Consider the following 19,699-nt stretch of genomic DNA (forward strand, 5'->3'; position numbering starts at 1 on the left):
TTGCTCAGTGATCTGAGAGAAAAGGCATTGACTTGAGGGATCCTGTGAGATAGAGAACAATGGAACGTCCCTTGGGGAGTTGAGCTATTCAATATAGCTCTATAACTTGCACCAAGAGTCCCATTGGTGTGTGGACCTTTTTGAAACCGAATTTTTCGTTTCTTGGCACCACTTTTCCCGCACACAAGATTATAATGATGACGATGAAGGATGAGGATTAAGAATGAATAATGAGATCAAATTAAGAGAAGTGGATTTTGATGTGGATTATGGAGGATGATTAGGATAAGAATTAGGACATTGATTGGATTAAGAAAATTGATGAGGATTAGGTTCCTAAATGATGGATTGCCTATGGATTGGGGATAATTGAGATAAGAGGAAGGATTTGATTTGATTAGGAAGATTGTGGATGACTAGGATGGAGCGATTAAGATGAAGAGGAATGATTAGGAAGATGATTATGATAAGAGGTATGATTAGGATGAGGTTGATAGATGAAAGATTTGACTTGGAGATGATGTGGAAAACTTGACTTAGAGGACACCTAGACTTAAACAAAGGATTTGTTTGATTTCTAAAATGTTTTGATTTTTTAATCTTTTGGACTTTTGAATTTTATGATTTATTTTATTTAAGATAAAGACACAAAGAAATGACTCAAAAGACAAAATCTTATGGCTCAATTTGGGCATGTCCCCTTGTGGTTTCAAGTGGGGAGGGTGATCTAAACATTCAATTACATATGACACACCAACAAGCCTACTCAAATGGGATTATCAAACCTTGTATGCAAAAGGCACCACAAGAAAAGATGGCCAAAAATTCTTAACTAAGCTTCACAAGCTCAACTAAGGGGTGTCCTCTAACACGCAAGATATGTGAGGCCCAAATCAATAGTTGAAAAAGAATAATGTCAAATAGCCAGGAGGAGACAGTAACCCAATCTCCACCTTCACTTTCCAAAGGTATATAGTTCTTTAGGACTTAGCCAAGGTTGACACGATTCTACTTCTAAGAGGGGTGTATTTTGATTCACCCCATGCTCTTTATACTCTGTCAGAACACGAGAGTTGAGGTCATCCCTTGGGGTGATCAAATCCCCAAGCAAGCCTCTTAAAGAAAAGAAAACAAGACCACTTATTTCTATTGCACTCAAGGTCACCCTAAGTCTAACAAGAGCAAAGCATTAATAAGTGGGTCTTGGGTTAAAAAGACACTTGTTCCTTTTAGATCCAAAATCCAAATGTGAGGAGTTAGTTTTAAGCCCATTTTTCAAATGTGAGGAGAACACACCAAAAAGATAGTATAAAAAAAACTAATTGAAAAAATTGATTCTTTATGTCTTTTTAATATTTTTTTACAAAAATCTACTAAAAAATGATTTCATATGATAAAGTTATGTGCTTTTTAAGATTACAAAAAATAAAGGGTTGAATTTGAATGCATGCAACTTATTTTTGAAGCAAGATATGGAAAAGTGGTTTAAGACCCATTGTAGATCTTTGAGTCTTCTTTCCAACACATTTTGAATTTTGAAAATCTAATAACTCGACAAAAAGTTACACTCATTTTTGTAAAAAATATTTTTATAGGAAGTGTAGGTGCCAATTCATAGGTGTATGTGTTGAAAACAAAGGGGCCAATCCACAAATGTATATGTTGATCCATAGAACTTGCACAATTAGTTGTTAAAATATACAAGTTCACTTGTTATTTTGATCAAATATCAAGCCAAAAGCACAAAACTAAAAAATAAAAACAATATCCAGGTTAGTCCTACAAGTTGATTAGATGCCAAAATATCAAAAACCCTACAACCAATAAGCATTAGAATCTAATTAAAGTGGAGGCATCGATCAAGAAGCGTATGCGCTAAAAAGTGTGTGCGTTGAAACGTAGACGTCGAAAAGAACATGCACCGAAATGCAGATGCATGCACTAATCCACAACCTGGAATGTGAAAATTCACAAAAAAAGGAATCAAAATTAATGTTAGAATTTAAGGGATATGGGTCTCACTGGGTGTACAAAACTGAATGTGGAAAAATATGATAGATAAATGCATAAAACAAGAAGAATTAAAGCACAAAACCCATTATACCTTCTCCTCTTACTTGAGCCAAAGTAAGGCTCCCTTCACTTGATTTGCTCCTTTAGATTGTTGTTGATGGGAGTAGTGTGGTTGCTCAAACTACCAACATGATGGTAGCATTATGATGAATTGATAGAAGAAAATAGTAGCATAAGGGTAGGATGATAAAAGATAGATAAAAATGAGACCAAATGTCTAAATTTATAGATTTTTGATGAGGAGAATCAATGGCTATGATTGAATGATTAATGGATGGCTAGGATGGATTGAGAGAGATGGCATGTATTGAGGGCTTAGCCTTGTGACAAGTGTCACAAGGAGAAGGGATGTGTAAGAGCTAGGTGTGCTCACAGATGTGTGAGCACACATTGGGAAGAACATGAAAGAGACATGCGTGTAGGGTGGCTATAATGTGACTTTTCATACTCACACGTGTGAGAAAGAGGAGGACAGGGACACTTGTCACATGATGGAAAGTTTAGATCTCGATCCATGTAGATGGATTCAAGGGCTAGGATTGAGTGGTCAAGGGTTGAAGTGAGGTGGAATTTAATAATAGGAAAAATGGAAATGAGATTTAATTAGCTTAAATCAATTAACTTAGTGTGAATTATTAATTGATTTAGTGGGATAAGATTAGACATAATTAAATAAATGTAAATTTATTTAATTAAGGGTGAGGGGTACAAATAAGGGATTAATTAAATAAATAATATATATTTATTTAATTGGCTATAATGGGATAAGATCAAGTGTGATTAAGTATGTACGAATTTAGGTGCCTACAATACCATAGAGAATATAGATGGATGACCCATAAAATCTTCTCTCTTTGATGTTCTCCCAAGTTAGGCATTTATTTTGGCTTAATAACCACATAAAAGAATTACATTTATGACAGCTATATTTGTTCCATATTCTTCTCCACTACTGGAGCTCTACATACCCTTCTTTTTGTTGTTCTGAAGAGAGATAGCCTAATGCTACCAACTATTCACCTTTGAGGTAAGCATATTAGAGTCCTCCAAAGAACAAGGTCTAGTTGCCAAAATTTAAGCAAGACTACTACAATCCTTTGAAGAACCTTCTCTTGGAAAACTCTAAGACTGCCTCCATCGTGGAACCAAGGACCTCCCTAAAGGAGTGGTGCACTTTAAATTAACAATTTTGGACCATCTAACCTCTAAAAAGATGTCACAATGACGTTGAAGTTGAGGAAAACATGGGAGAATATGAGGATGATTATCCCAAGAATCATCCCGAAACAAAGCATTATTATCTTTGATAATCATCTAGAATAGGCCTTTCTTTATAGGCACAACTTGCTTCTTAGTTGTATTCCAATTCAAGGAACCTTTTCCACACTCAAATCCATCTATCAAATATCTTCATTTGTCACCTCTCCCAAACATTTAGAGTTGAGAATTTTAGCCCATGGTTGATATGGTTTTTTTACACCATCTCTAATACAGTTTGGCCATAAGGAACTGATAATTGAAATTAGACTGCCAAAAAATAAGACCTCCAGTCTTCTTAGATCTGCATACTAAGTCCTAGCTCACAAGACTCCATTTTAGGCTTCCAAATTTTTCCCCATAAACAAATTCTTGAAAGAGCATTAAAAACATTATGAAAAACTCTTGGGAGTAGCTAAAATAAAAAATCTATAATTTGACAATGACTGCAAGACAAATTTCAAAAGAGCCAATCTACTAGCAAAGGAAAACCATGAAAAGATCTAATGGCTCACCCTTTTAATAAATCTATCAAAAATCTTCTTTTGTTACTCTATTTTAATATTTCCAATAAGAAGGGGCATTCCTAGATAATACATGGGTAGACTCCCACTATGAAAGTGAAAAATATTAGCAAATCTATATTGAATAGGCTTAGGAGTATTGAAGAATATGCTAAATTTATTCTCATTAATTTGCTGACCAAATACCACTATTTATATGTTGAAAACTTTCCTAAAGCTAGTAGCCTCCCAGTTTTAGCCATTCCCATCAAGACAATATCATCAACAAATTGAAGATGAGATTAAGGGTCAAGATGTCAAACCCAAGACCAACCTTGAATGAGACCTCTTACTTTATGTTGCTTCAACAAATGACCTAATCCTTCTGCCATTAAAATGAATAGATATAGAGATAAAGGATCTCCTTGTCTAAGGCCCCCAGTTGCTAAAAAAGAAGGAGAAAGAATGGCTATTGATTAGAATAGAAAGGGAAGTCTAGGTCGCACAAATCATAACGCAATCAACCCAATTGGGGAAAAACCTAAAAGCCAGTAAAATATTACAAATAAATGACCAACTTTATCATAGCCCTTAGACATATCAAGTTTAATGAACATTGCTTTTTCCTTAGAGATAGACAAATAATGTATAGCTTCAACATCCACAACAATACTATCCAAGATCTAACACCCTTTCACAAATACCCCTTGGTCAAGAGAAATTAGAGATATCAAACAATTCTTTAAGCGCTTTGCAATAAGCTTGATGATTATCTTGTAAAATTGTAGAGAACAATAAGACGAAAACAATCAAATAAGAGGATCTTCTTTTAGGAATAAGCACCAAAAAAGTAGAGTTGATGGATTTAAGCATTTCTTATTATTTTATAAAACAACATATAATAGATCAAACTTTGAAATTACATAAAATTCCTAGAAAAACTCTTTGCGAAAGCCATTAAGCCCTAGAGCTTCTTTATCTTTCTTCATTTAAAACACAATAGTCTTGAGCTTCTTCAAAGAAATGTGATCTAAGAGTAATTTTTTCATATCCTCTAACACCAAATAAGGGAAGGAATCAAGAATGAATCACTTTTTCAATTTCCCAAGCACCTCGCTCAATAAATGAAGAAAAAAAGTCTAATAGCTTCCTTAGAAATATTCTAAAAGGAGATCAATTGTTCTCCCTAGGCTGAAATGGGGGAAGCTATAACATTACCACTTCTTCGCTCTTTCATAATGGTATGAAAAAAAGATGTGTGTTTGTCACCTTCCTAAAGCCAATCGATCTAAAGTATTTATTTTCAAAAATCTCCTGATGAAGGTCTAATTCTAAAATTTCCTTATAGTATATAGATTCTTCCCTCTAAAGTTCCTCAATCATACCCTTCATCGTTAATTTGATAGGTGATTCTCTCCAACTACTTCTAAAGATGAGTTTTGGTTTGAAAAACATTTACAAATGAAAATCTATTCCACATCTTAAGTTTATACTAAATAATAAATTAAGTCTCCTTAAAAAGAATCTTTACCTATTCTAGAAGTAGGCTTCCCTTCTATCCACCATCCTTCCATTAGCTTGTATAGATTTGAGGCTTGAAGCCACATAAGTTGAAAGTCAAAATAAGAATGTTTAGGTATTGTGAGCATGTTGGAAGAAATTTGATGGGCTTATGATTGAACCCTTTCCACCCCAAAATATCTAAAAATGAAGTTCACTTATTACCAATCCAATAGTTTGAGACAAGAATCTTGTCAAGTCTTTCTAAGATAGAATCATTTCCACATCTTCTATTATTGTAGGCAAATATTCCATTGTTTGGTATCACGTACACCAAATTAAGAAAAGAAATGTTATCCCTCATCAAGGTGGAAGAAGGGCCCATAAGATTTGAACCCCCTTTTTTCATACATGCTAACAATAGCATTAAAATCACCAATTAAAATCCAAGGGAGAGGAGGGGAAACAACACAAATAGATCTAGTATGAGACCAAAGAAAAACCATACCAAAAAATTTAATAGGTGCATAAATATTTGTAAGCAAGAGAGCTTCTCCAAAACTAAAGCACAAAACCACTATTGAAATTGAATTTCTACTCCCTAACCACCACAAAGAGATGATATAACAAGGATCCCAAAGACAAGCCAACCCAATAGTATTACCTTGAGCACCAATATATAGACATTGATCTCCATCCAAATCCTCTAAAAACAACTTGCCACATCTATCATTGAAAGCTATGTTTCTTGAATGAAAGTATATCCAACCTATGTTCACAAATAAGGTCTCAAGCAATTTCTTGTTAAAAGATGCTACTCAAACCCCTAGCATTCCAAGAGATAACAATCATTTTAGAGAATTAGAGAAATGAGTAAAATGTTTTTATAACACTAGATTTTTCCTTCTTGCTTTTGATATCTTATGAGCATCCCTTCTAGATGTTCTTTTGTTGAAGACCTAACAAAAAAGTTGCTTTCTTTTTACCATCTTCTCTTGTACCTAGAACTTGCATAAAATTCAATAAAGCATCATGTTCATTTGACTCCATTTGAATCATTATCAAAGGTACAAAATATACCCCAACTACATGTATCTTTGTGACCTCTTGTACCCCTTCAACTTTCTCAATTTGACTAGAAACTATGACATCTCCCTTCTTCAATGTCCTTAGCATCTCAAAGCAAGAATTGAAATAGAAGGATTAGATATAGTACTTGAGCTTGATATATGCAAATCATGACCGACCAAATCATCACCATGCTCCATTGCAACAATATCCTTGAAGCTTTCGAGTACATTGAATTTGTTACTATAAATTCCTTTAGAATCATCTTTATGTTGGCGATAAATAGACTTCCCCTTTAGGCAAGATTTCATAGTAGTAAATCCATTTGAGTCTAGCCCATCTTCTTGTGTTGGGGCCTTTCCTTTTTCTTTCAAATTAACTGCTTGCATCTTAGGATAGGGTTGAGAAAGTTTAGGTCCCAATTTTGAACAATTTGTTTGTGAGTGTCCATATGCATAACATGCACAATAACAAAAGGGTAGTGCTTCATAATCAATTTTTTGATCCAATTCATGCTTCCTAATTTGATTTCCAAAGATTCAAGAAGTGGATTATTCGAATTAATTTCAATCACACATACATGCCAAAGTTATTTTCTATCGAACATATGGTGGGAAGGACATATTAATTGTTGCCTATGGATTGCAAGGTGTCTTGTCTCCAAAATTCTATTGGAAGCCTAAGGAGGCAAATCTAGATGGGAGCTCTTCCACTAGATCAAATCTTGAATGCCAAATCCCCCTTCAAGGTTCCAATTTCTTCTAGTCCATTGTTCTATATGAGATTTTTGCATAAGAAAGAAAGGAAAATCTCCACCATAAGAAAAGCAGCCATTCAAACTTCAGTTCGTGTATGCTGCATACTGTTTAGTACATAAATTAGAAAAAGCATCGGTAACACATTAAAGAAACTTGTATTTTCAGCTCAAATTTGAGTGATGTGAAAGGATCCTATAAATTTGTTTGCAAAGTAAAGTACAATTGGTGATATCATGTCATATAACTTTAGTTTTCCAAGATGTGCATCTCATTATGTCCCAAATGTATAGCGAGCTTAATGGAATTGCCTGACATTGCCTTAAAAATGTGCAGGGGAAGCTGTATTTGTAGATGACATTCCTTCTCCAGATAATTGCCTATATGGGGCATTTGTTTACAGCAAAAAGGCTTTGGCATTAATTAAGAAAGTTGGTGTAAAAGATGCATTTCAATCTCCTAGTGTAGTTTCCTACATAACTTTTACTGATATTCCTAAACAAGGAAGAAATATAGGCCTTGATGGATTTTTTGGCGAAGATATTCTACTTGCTGAAGAAACTGTGGAGTGCTTTGGTCAACCGATAGGACTTATGGTAATTACATTACCAGGGATTGTTTGTAGAGCTATCAAAATATTTACAATTCGATACAGAATATAGAACGCTATTTTAGTGCTTTCATTGTATTTTCTGCTTATCACAAGCTTGGTTAGATTTCAGTGTTCACCTTTAAAATCCTTTTTATTGTTCAGCATTTACTTCATTTACTTTATATTTTTTCCTTAACAAGTTTACATTACTTGCATGCATTTTGATAGGTTGCAGATACTTGGCATGACGCAAAAAGGGCAGCTGATAAAGTGACTATAGATTATGATTGTGAGACATTAGGTCCTCCTATTCTATCTGTAGAAGATGCAGTTGCAAAAAATAGTTTCTATCAAGTTCCTGGATGGATGGCCCCTAAGCCAATAGGAGATCTTGCAAAAGGAATGTCAGAAGCAGATATTAGGATTGAATCTGCAGAGGTAATTTGTGCAAATATTCATCTTCATGTTCTGAGGTTAACTAAACGCTCGATGCACTGTTCATTGCAAAAGCAATTGAAACACATTTCTAAGGTCTATGATGGGATGATAAGCAGAGGTCCTTTAAGATACATGTAAAATAACTTTTGGAAATCAAATCTAACTTGAAACAATTGTTTCAACAGGTCAGAATGGGATCTCAGTATTATTTCTATCTAGAAACCCAGACCGTGTTAGCTATACCGGATGAAGACGAGTGCATGACAGTCTATAGTGCATGCCAGAGCCCTGATATTATACAAAAAACTATTGCAAAGTGTCTAGGCATTCCTATTCATAATGTGCGGGTTATAACAAGAAGAGTAGGTGGTGGATTTGGCGGAAAGGCTTGCAGATCTGTGCCTGTAAGTTCTTGCAAAACGAAATTTCATTTTGGTCCATGTTCTATAATTCTATTTAAAGTACCTATAGAGTTACCTTGAATGTTATACAACTACCTATACATTTGTATAAATGCATTGAACATTCATATGCAAGCAAATCGATTCATAAAATGTGCTGTATTGCAACATGTTAGTTTTTCTATTTGTCTTACCAATGCTGACAAAGTTTTCTGCCACTCACAAATTAGCAATGGAATGACCATATGAAATATGAAAACCGGTCGATGGGACTGTACGAAGTTAGATGTGAAAGGATTTGGAGAAGAGAGGCTAATTAATCTCCAGTAAAAACCATTGAAATAGAAATAAAAAGCAACAAAGCTAGAAGGTGCCTCTAGCATCTCTAGTACAAATTTAAGAAAAAAAGGAGCTACAAAATAGAGACAACAGTTGAAGCCCCGGAGTCAAAGACGTCCTTCAAAACTCAAATGGTCACAAACAAATATCATAAGTACAAAGCCATTTGTAGTCTCCAACATTGGAGACATCCCTTGTAGGCGAGAAACTCAATAATTTACACTCATATAAATCAATATGTATGTATATGTTTAATAGAATAGAAGTCTAGTTCATGAAAAAAATCACAGTACTGAAGAAAATAAATGAGAAACAACTAAAACGAAGCCAGCATTAATCTCAGAAATAGTGATAAAACGAGTTCCTACAAGCGGACCTAAATGAGGAAGTTAGCTCAACACAAAAATAGGAATCTTCTAGGCTAACAAAAGGAATTTTCATTCCACACACTATATATATAACAGCTCATTATCTATTATAAATTATTGTAAACAAAAATAGGTTATGTTACACTCAGTTTTTGAGATAGGGATGGCAGGGGATAGGGGATTGGGGATAGGGGATGCATTTCTAGGATAGGTTTTTTGGGAGGTCTTTATGTAAGTAAAAAATAAGGAATTTCAATATTCATATGACAACATTGACATTCATCATAGACATTACAAACCTTTAATACATAACATTAGACTTGAATTGAGATTTCACATAAGAGATGAAAAACAAATTAACAAAACTTAATTGCTTTCAAGGTCATTATGTATATATTATATAAAAATTACAACAAAATGTCCAAAGGCTACAATTTTTAACTAGACAAAAAACAAAACAATAAAAAGTATACAAATATCTCTAATTAAAATTTGGTAATAATGCATCAAATAAAGTGAGAGTTTGAGTCAATGGAAATCAATCCCTCACGAACCTCCTTTTCATCAACTTGAATGGCATCTTTGAGATCAACATCCCAATGTACGGTTGGAGTTTGATGATATTCAAGAATCTATTGAACTTGAAGCCTCAAGACACTATGCACAACTAACAACTTCTTTGCTCGTCTAGAGTGATGCAGGAGCATTACCTTAGTGGTGCATTTATACTCATTTTATGTTAGGAGTCTTATGCACAACTAACAACTTCTTTGCTCGTCTAAAGTGATGCAGGAGCATCACCTTAGTGGTGCATTTATACTCATTTTGATATTAGGAGTCTTATGCACAACTAACGACTTCTTTGCTCGTCTAGAGTGATGCAGGAGCATCACCTTAGTGGTGCATTTATACTCATTTTGATGTTAGGAGTCCTTTTGAGTTAGTGTAGATCTTTGAGGATCCATTGGGATGGTCTTTGAGGATCCATTGGGATCATTTCCAATGGTTCAAGTTGTGTAAATAGGCCTAGGAATTCAAATTAGGGATTTTCCCACCAAAATGACAATTTTGAATTTCCTAGTGCATTTTTGGCTTGTGGGAGAGTTTGTTCAAACTTAGATTTAGGTTTGTTTGGAAGATCATGTAAGACCATGTAGGGTCTCCTTGCAATGTTTTTCAGTCCTAGGTAGTGTTCAAGGGCATAATTTTGCAAGTTAAAGCAAAAGTCATAACAACACATTAGGGTTTTTGTTGTTCAGTGGATAACTGTTTTTTGATGTTCTTTTACACCTGAAATGAATGAAACAACATTCTCCAAGAAGCTGTGAAGAAGTTTTTGACAGTTTTATGACAATTTTTCTCATATAACAGTCTGAGATTTGCTTTGTACGGCCTTGTACGGAACAGGACAGGCCTGAAGATGGTTGGAAAAGTTATTGTTGTGTCTTAAGAATCAAATGCAGTTGGTTTGAAGTGATTTCATTGTGTTTTGATCAAGATATGGTAAAAACACTAAAAAATGCCCTGTCACAGAGCTAGGGTTCCCAGCAAGCAAAAAACAATTCATAACTTTTGATTCATCGTTAAAAAATAATGAAACTTGGTGAAATCCTTCATTAGATTTCTGCCCAGGTGCCTACCAAAGGAAAACTCTTTATTCGATCATTGGTGCAAGCTAAGCAGGTCTGTGTGTGACATTAACAAGAGAGACTGTTATAATTGTAAACCCCAGTGAATGAGGGTTTAATGAGAAATTTGATCTTTTTGAGTTTGTCTCAGGAGAATGAGGGTTGTAGAGTCCAAGTGGAGTGTGTGAGGGTTTGATAAACCTGAGTGGGCACAAAATTGAGTGAAGACCCAATTAGGCCGTCCTACGGAATTAAACCTAGAGCAAAAGTTGTAAGAAATCTTGCAAAAGGTAGGGTTGTAAAGTTTGAATCACATTTGGTTTGTCAAAGTTGTTTGTCCTCTGCATAATAGAGGTAAGGTTGTTTCTCTTGATTGAATAATGAAAATTATTTATAGTTTGATTCCTCTCCGCAATAGAAGAATTGGTAAATTGTGAAAGGAGGTGAGTGACAAGTATCCTCAACAGTAGTGCATCTTTGTCATGCCACATCCGCCAACCAATAGGATTGATTGAACTAACGTAGCTCTATCCATCCTCATCTATGATTTGTTGAAAGTTGGACCACCAAGATTGACAAAGGCTAGCCACTATGTGTGAAGTATAATAGACTCCTCATTAGTATACATGTTTGGAAGGGCTTTCATGAGCCCTTTTTCACCTCTTCATCATGAGATAGAGACACTCTGACAGACCTAACTACATAACGTTTGAGATTTAAAGCTTAAATTGCCATATGCAATAGGGTGTTCATGGTATTTCACTATTGTGTCACAATGGGCCTAATATACTCTTCATAAACTTCCAGGGTAGGATCTTTATTATGAATGACTTGCTTCATTTTCCCAAATATACTACAGATGTTTCACAAATTGTGACACATTAGGCCCATTGTGACACAATAGTGAAATACCATGAACACCCTATTGCATATGGCAATTTAAGCTTTAAATCTCAAACGTTATGTAGTTAGGTCTGTCAGAGTGTCTCTATTTCACCTCTTCATCATGAGATAGAGACACTCTGACAGACCTAACTACATAACGTTTGAGATTTAAAGCTTAAATTGCCATATGCAATAGGGTGTTCATGGTATTTCACTATTGTGTCACAATGGGCCTAATATACTCTTCATAAACTTCCAGGGTAGGATCTTTATTATGAATGACTTGCTTCATTTTCCCAAATATACTACAGATGTTTCACAAATCTCTCCAAGGCTAGGAGAGTTTGTATCAACATACCTTATGACTTACACAATAAGTGAAGTGCAAATGAATTACAAAAAAATATATTTAAAAAAAGATTTAAGATTCATAAAGAGTGAATGCTATTATAAAGTATGAAAATAATTTATGATTATGATATTTATATTAGGAATTAACTACATTATTTTTTACTCAAACTCATTGACTCATATTTCATGCATAGTGGAACTTAAAACAAACCCATCTCTCATGAGAATGAATGGTCCACTTATCACTCATTGCATCTAGGTGATGCTTGTTGGGGATTAAGGTGTCTCAACCTTTGCAAGTTTCTAAATTTGTACAATAGAAATAATGCATATGCAATCTGAAATAACAAAAAAAAATGGAAAATCAAGGCAATACACAATATTTTCACCCACGGAAACTCTTTAGAGTTAAAAACCCAACACAGTAAAATTTCAGTATTACAAAAACTTATCATTCTCCAGTACAATAATAAATCTCTTTTACTTCACCCTTAAGCATGAGCAGAAATAAATAGGTAATGAAAGTGATTTACATATTGTATTAAACATGAGTGCTTTAAATTATGGGTGAAAATAGAATATATCCCAAATAATGTCCAAAAATATTAACGCATTTAAATTATGGGTGAAAATAGAATATATCCCAAATAATGTCCAAAAATATTAACGCATTTTTTTATCAATTGGTAGGGTTGATCCCGTCTAGACTACTAATCCCATCCAAACTATTAAACATGAAAAAGATGCTAGACTTACCAACAACCTTTGACATAATGAAGAAACTCCATTTAATGTTTACAACTTATTCATGACCTTACTTTCTTGGATGGATTAAACAAAGAAAAGTTGTAAAGTATATGACTCAACAAAAAAACTCAAGACATCAAACACAAGCCAGTATTTGATGTTTCTCCCGTTAACATTTTAGAGAGTTTTACATGGCTACGTCTATGTCTATGAGTTCCATCCATGGCAATGATTCATCACAATCCACATGACCTATAACAACATTCTAGTTTCCATCCAAGACCAAGGACAACTTGTCATGTTCTTTACAAGCATGTAGATTAATCTCACATTCAAAACAAATTGTGCATATCATATTGAACTAATCAGCATTTTGCAATCATTAACGTCGCTAGCAACAACCAACGCAATTGATTACAAATCAATAAATTTCATTATTCTTTAATAAAGAAATATTGAAAAATGTGAATTTTTGCAACTTTCTAATCTTGTGCTATTTACTTGTCCGATTTAGTAGCTTCTATCTCCTTTAGAATTAAAAGGGTGCGTCTTGGATTTGCATTTTACAAAGTTCTAAACATTGTAGTTTCTAAGCTATTCTGTGTAATTAGAAGCTCTCATCAAAGAAGCTCACATCGATTGAAGTCATGGTTTTGTATCAACTGTGAAACATTCAATTTGGTTTCATTATCTGATTACATATAATCTATTATTCTATTCTATAAACTGTAGGAGCTGCCGAAGCATATGCAGAGAGAAATGAATATTGGGGATAGGAAAGTTGAATGAATACTTCTAGAGATACCACTTGCTTGAACGGAAACTTCGTTAGATTCTATATTCCTATTAAAATAAATGTGCCTTATAATCTTGGCCAGTGGAGGATGGTCTTCAAGCTTCAAAAGTTACAAGGAAGTTGAATGAACCAGTTCTCTAGCACCTTGCTCAGATTCAAAGGTTGATATGTTGTTGATTTCCGACCCTTTGGTATTGAAAAATGTAAATTTTTGCAACTTTCTAATCTTGTGCTATTTTCTTGTGTGACTTAGTAGCTTCTATCTCCTTTAGAACTAAAAAGGCGTGTCTTGGATTTGCATTTTACTAAGTTCTAAACATTGTAGTTCCTAAGCTATTCTGTGTAATTAGAAGCTCTCATCAAAGAAGCTAACATCGATTGAAGTCTTGGTTTTGTATCAACTATGAAACATTCAATTTGGTATCATTATCTGATTAGATAATCTATTATTCAATTCTATAAATTCTAGAAGCTGCCGAAGCATGTGCAACGATAAATGAATACAGGGTATAGGAAAATTGAATGAACACTTCTAGTGATACCACTTGCTTGAATGGAAACATCGTAAGATTCTATGTTTCTATTACAATTTACAATCAATGTGCCTTAGAATCTTGGCGTCTTCGAGCTTCAAAAGTTACAAGGAAGCTGAATGAACTAGTGATCTAGCTCCTTGCTTCAATTGAAATTTAAAAGAATTTTATATCCCTAGAAGAAGGATGTCTTCAATCTTCAAACTTCACAGGTGAAATTTAATTTGAGATATATATTCATTAATTTGATTGGCTGATTGTCTGACAAGATATTCAAGCCTGAACAATGCTCTTCGATAGAGCTCACTTCCAAGAAGATATGATTTGGAATTTAATTGAAAATAATCAGAAATAATTGAGAAAATTGTGTATATGTAGAATGTGTTGTTAATTTATACTAACATAGATATTTAAATACATCTATAAAAAAATGTCAGAAAAATATTGATCTTCAAACACAAATCTAACTCATGTCACAAATTTATACAAGTACCATGAAAACATCTTTTAATTTATTATGTTCTATACATAATTTCTATATAGTTTAATTTTAATATCATTATCAATAATTCTATTTACTATTAATAATTGGAGTAAAATATTCAAGAGTCACCAAAGGAAAAAATCAAAGCAGGGGATTCTGATACCTTATTTACCAGATCCCAAAATAAACATATTTATCTGCTAATTAAAGACGATTCTCACATTTAACCAAGCGAGGGTTAACATCAGAATCCCAACACCTCAGTCTTTAGTTACAGAATGGGAAGGGAAAGCAGATTAGGAAAAACCCTAGTACATATTAACTTTCAACTCTCGACTATTGGAGGGTCATCATTTTCCTCGACACAGTTAATTTCTCCCTGGACTAATGCACAATGTGAATGTTTCAAAACATGCAGCAATATCCTACATTCCTCGAGAGAGCTTACCTCAGTTCTCCAATGGTAAATGCATGTGATGAACAATCTTCTTCAAATTGTGCCCTTCTTGCTCTTGAACCTTCTCAAAATCTTCTTTTAGTAGATAAGAAGTAGGCACAGCATATTGGCGCAGCTAACGCTTTGCGCTACATCAAAAATATTCTGACAGTTAATCTCCTAGTTAAGGTTCAATAAAGTCCGCTGTAGCCACCTTTACATCGACAGAGGATTTGCCGTCCATCTCCTTTTACAGAGCCCACATGCATTAGCATCCAAATCCCAATGGCCGGGTTGGTAATTTCCTGTGTGATATAATCCACAAACTTGGCAGAGACTGAAGCAACATTGAAAATCTTTGTAGCCTCAAGCTGCACACCTACAGCATGCGCTTCCCCTTGCTTACCTGCGAACCCCAAGCCATTCTATACCACTAATCTCAGAAGTAGGGTTCCAAAGTCGACTAATGACTGCAATCTGCCGCCTAAAATCCTCCCCTCGCATACTTCCCACCACCTCCAAGAATGAGCATTAATGCATACCACATACAATCATTATTAGTTTGCACAATGCCTGCGTCCCTTGCAAGCGAAATCATTCCTTATAAAGGTTATTTTGATAAATAACTAGTAATCAGAAAACACACCCAATTTGATATACAGTAAATATTTTTTTTTAATTAAGTTTATTTTCACTCTGGAGAATTTTTTTTTATTAAAAAATCATTTTTATTGGATTGTGGAAATCTAATAGCTTTAAAAGATCGATATCCATAAACACCTAAAAAATAATAAATATAACGGTTAATTTAAAAAAATATTATATTTTTTAAATCATATAAAAAGTCTCAAAAATGTTATAACTCATCATCCATTTCAATCCTCAAACCTGGATCTTATCAATAGTTTCATCGGATCCTCTTCTTGCAGGAAACAAATAACAGCCAATGAATTGAAAAGTAATATAGTTTTATGTTAACTGTCAAATTTTACTTTTCAGTATATGGTGTAATTTCACAATTTTGCAGCCCGACCAATTTTATTACAATATTTTCTTTGGAGAGATAATATAATTCATTTCATATATTTAATTTCAAATGAACTACTATACTTGCACACAAATTGGATCAATTTCCTTTAAAGTGTATATTGCATTAGATTCAATTTCTCCTTTTACATTTTCAGATTGCAGTTACATGTGCATTAGCTGCATACAAACTGAAGCGCCCCGTCCGGATGTACCTTGATCGTAAAACAGACATGATCATAACTGGTGGACGGCACCCTATCAAGGCAATTTATACAGTCGGGTTAAAAAATGATGCATCAATTACAGCTATGCATGTAGATTTATTCATCGATGCTGGACATACAGTCGATTTAAGCCCTATGTTGCCCTTAAATATAGTATCAACAATGAAGAAGTATAACTGGGGGGCTCTTTCATTTGACTATAAAGTATGTAAAACAAATCTACCGAGTAAATCTGCAATGAGGGCCCCTGGAGAAGCACAGGGATCTTTCATTGCTGAAACCATTATTGAGCATGTTGCCGAAATTCTAAGTTTGGATCCAGCTGTTGTGAGAGAGAAGAACATGCACACACTCGAAAGTACCAAGCTCTTCTATGGCTCTTGTGTTAAGAGTTCTATTGATTATACATTTCCTTCAATATTGGAGAAACTAAAGCAATCTGCATCTTTGAATGAGAGAATGGAGAATATTAGAGATTTTAATGTTGCTAACAGATGGTTTAAAAGAGGTTTATCCTGGGTACCGTGCTTTTATCCAGTTAGGCTTCAATCTAGACCAGCAAGAGTAACCGTATTTAAAGATGGCTCTATTGCTGTAGAGGTCGGAGGGGTTGAGTTAGGTCAGGGAATTTGGACTAAGGTAAAGCAGATGACAGCATATGCTCTTGGGCAGTTATGGCCAGGTTTAAGTGGAGATATTATGGCAAAAGTTAGAATAATTCAGGCAGACAGTATCAGTTTAGCACATGGAGGACTTACAGCTTCAAGCACCACATCTGAGCAAAGCTGTGAAGCAGTTCGACAAGCTTGTAACATATTAATTGAGAGACTTCAACCAGTTCAGACACTCTTAAATAAGAGAAATCCAAATGGTTTCTCCTGGATGGATTTGATTTTTCAGGTATGCTTGTAAATCTAATCATAAAGGATCCTAGCTATGAAAAACAATTGGAACATTTCTTGTCTAACTCGTAAAAGTTTACTATACTGTCAAATTTTAAATACTAAATCCTGAAATCTAAGTATATCATTCTCCTAGTTGTGGTCAACTGTTTGCCTAGCTTAGTGTGTTCACCTTTCAGCATAAAGTTTTTCATTGCATTAGAAATTATTGGCATCGAAGAAGAGATCTGCTTGCATTCTTATTGTTTGTCTGTTTTGAGATTTAACAACGAAAGTATGATGTGCTGAAATTGTTCTTCTTTCTGGGAAAGAGTTGATGGTTTCCTTGCGTGCTTTCAGTCTTTTAGATGAATTATGATTGCAAGTCACTTATTATATAATAGTTGATAACTTGATATCACTACCATGTCGGGAAAGATGACTCGGGCTTTAAGAAGATGAAACTGAACTCCACTGAGATGGTTGACTTCTTTGATAGAAATATTTTATTTGTGATTTTAAATATCCAATATATCGCTGCCCTATCCTACCAATACCCTTCCATTGATTCGTAAATTCTCAAAATTGCAATCTAAAATTCACTAGAACATGAAACAAATTACTATTCTACTTGTCTACACAAATGGCCATTGGCTATACTTAGGGGGATGAATGTTGCTCGAAACAGAGAATTAGAGCGCTAGAAATGAAAGAAATTTATCATAAACCTCATAAACTTATCATGGAATTCTTGCAGCTGTAAATATACTTCTACCTTATCTATTTAATCTCCAAGAATAAGTACAAATAGTAGATACAACTAAGATTGCACCTATCCTTACTGTCAAGCTGCATGATTTCGACAACACCCACACAAGCCCCCAATGATCAAACCTATCTTCACCTCATTATATAGCTGTTGGAACACACCCTCATGCACTAGAAGTATCCAGAGAATGAATTGGAGTTGGAAAAGTCAGTTGTTCATTTCAAATTCCAAATTCCACTCTTCATGACGAGACTTTCAATGGCCATCAGACAGTGGGTTCTGTTTTTGCTCTGTACGTTTTGTAACTGTCTCCTGTCTAAAAGCATAAATTCAGTTGGGCAAATAGGCGAACCACATGGTAAAGTGGTTGGGCAAATGACCTTAACTCCAAGAGCTCATGAAGTAGTTTCTTGACCTCTTTTGCAGATTTTGCCAAAACTCAGGAATATGTAATTTTTTCACAGTTTAATAGAGTGAAATCTGCAAATTAGTACAGAGAATTTCCTAGAAAAACTTGGAATTTCGGTAGAGAAAAATGGAGAAATGGTTTAATTCCTAAGAAATCACTTTTTGTTGTAATTATTTTCCAAACTTTGCTCCTATAGTTTATACAGTGATCTCAATTAACTGCCTGAAAGGTTGATCTCTGCTACCACAAATGATTTCTAAAAAGAAAACAGCTTTGCTCCTATAGAGACAAATGTCAACCAATATCATGGCACTCCACGAACTCCTCCATCGACCAATTTTCAGCATAGTTTATCTAGTGATAAAATTAGATGTCTCAAAGGCCTTTAATATTAAGAATGGGCCTTTTCAACTCAGGGTCTAAAATTTAAATAGTGAAGACTGTTGGATTTAGAAATGAAATTATCAATTGGTTCAAAAGATTCGTCACAACTCCTACCTTCCCAATTTCAATCAATAGACATTCTTATAATTGGTGAGGTAAAAAAAAAAATTCTATTAGTCCTATCTATATTTATTTAATGGGGAATAATCCCTTTCCTTTCCTAAAATCCTCACAAGAGGATGGAAAAATTCGTGGACTTCTTAGAGTGTAAGGTGGATGTAGACACAAATGTGATCAACTTGTTGATGACACTATTCTTTTCTGACTTTAATGATAAATTAAATACTACAAACATTGCAATAATATATTTCATAAGTAAAGATCAGATACTTCAATATATCAATAGGCTTTTCTGGAAGGAAGCTCACATCATAGTCATTGTAATTAAAGGTTAAAGATGTTAGTAGTATGTATATTGCCACAGAGGCATTAGTTTGATAAATACTTCGAAAATCCTCAAATACTTGTGGAACCGAAACTCTCGGGCTTTTTCTTATATACAGGCTCAACTCCAATCAGTGGATCTTTCTGCACAAACTTACTGGGTTCCTGATTCAAGTGCTTCACAATATCTCAATTATGGTGCTGCAGCAACTGAGGTGAGAATGCAAATTATCTTCCTGACTTTTATCATTATAATAAAATTACAGAAGTACTAATGTCAAAACTTATCTGGCAGGTTGAGGTTGATCTCCTTTCGGGAGCAACTACAATAATTCAAACAGATATCATTTATGACTGCGGAAGAAGCTTGAATCCTGCTGTGGACCTTGGACAGGTTGGCTGAAT

At 34.3% G+C, this 19,699-nt stretch overlaps 1 protein-coding gene across 2 annotated transcripts in view; it reads left to right on the forward strand.

The window, feature by feature from the left end:
* LOC131033171 (indole-3-acetaldehyde oxidase) overlaps window positions 1-19,699 on the forward strand; it is a 38,547-nt gene that overhangs the window by 16,106 nt on the left and 2,742 nt on the right. The window contains exons 3-8 of one of the 2 annotated variants that reach the window (XM_057964315.2): window positions 7,493-7,752; window positions 7,977-8,186; window positions 8,372-8,590; window positions 16,339-17,307; window positions 19,414-19,509; window positions 19,590-19,688. In XM_057964315.2, the coding sequence (XP_057820298.2) occupies window positions 7,493-7,752; window positions 7,977-8,186; window positions 8,372-8,590; window positions 16,339-17,307; window positions 19,414-19,509; window positions 19,590-19,688 (1,853 nt within the window). The remainder of the gene's footprint in view (window positions 1-7,492; window positions 7,753-7,976; window positions 8,187-8,371; window positions 8,591-16,338; window positions 17,308-19,413; window positions 19,510-19,589; window positions 19,689-19,699) is intronic. The other variant, XM_057964317.2, reaches the window with a different exon arrangement.

This window comes from Cryptomeria japonica, chromosome 6 (genome assembly GCF_030272615.1).
Source record: "Cryptomeria japonica chromosome 6, Sugi_1.0, whole genome shotgun sequence".
In the NCBI taxonomy this organism is placed as follows: domain Eukaryota; kingdom Viridiplantae; phylum Streptophyta; class Pinopsida; order Cupressales; family Cupressaceae; genus Cryptomeria; species Cryptomeria japonica.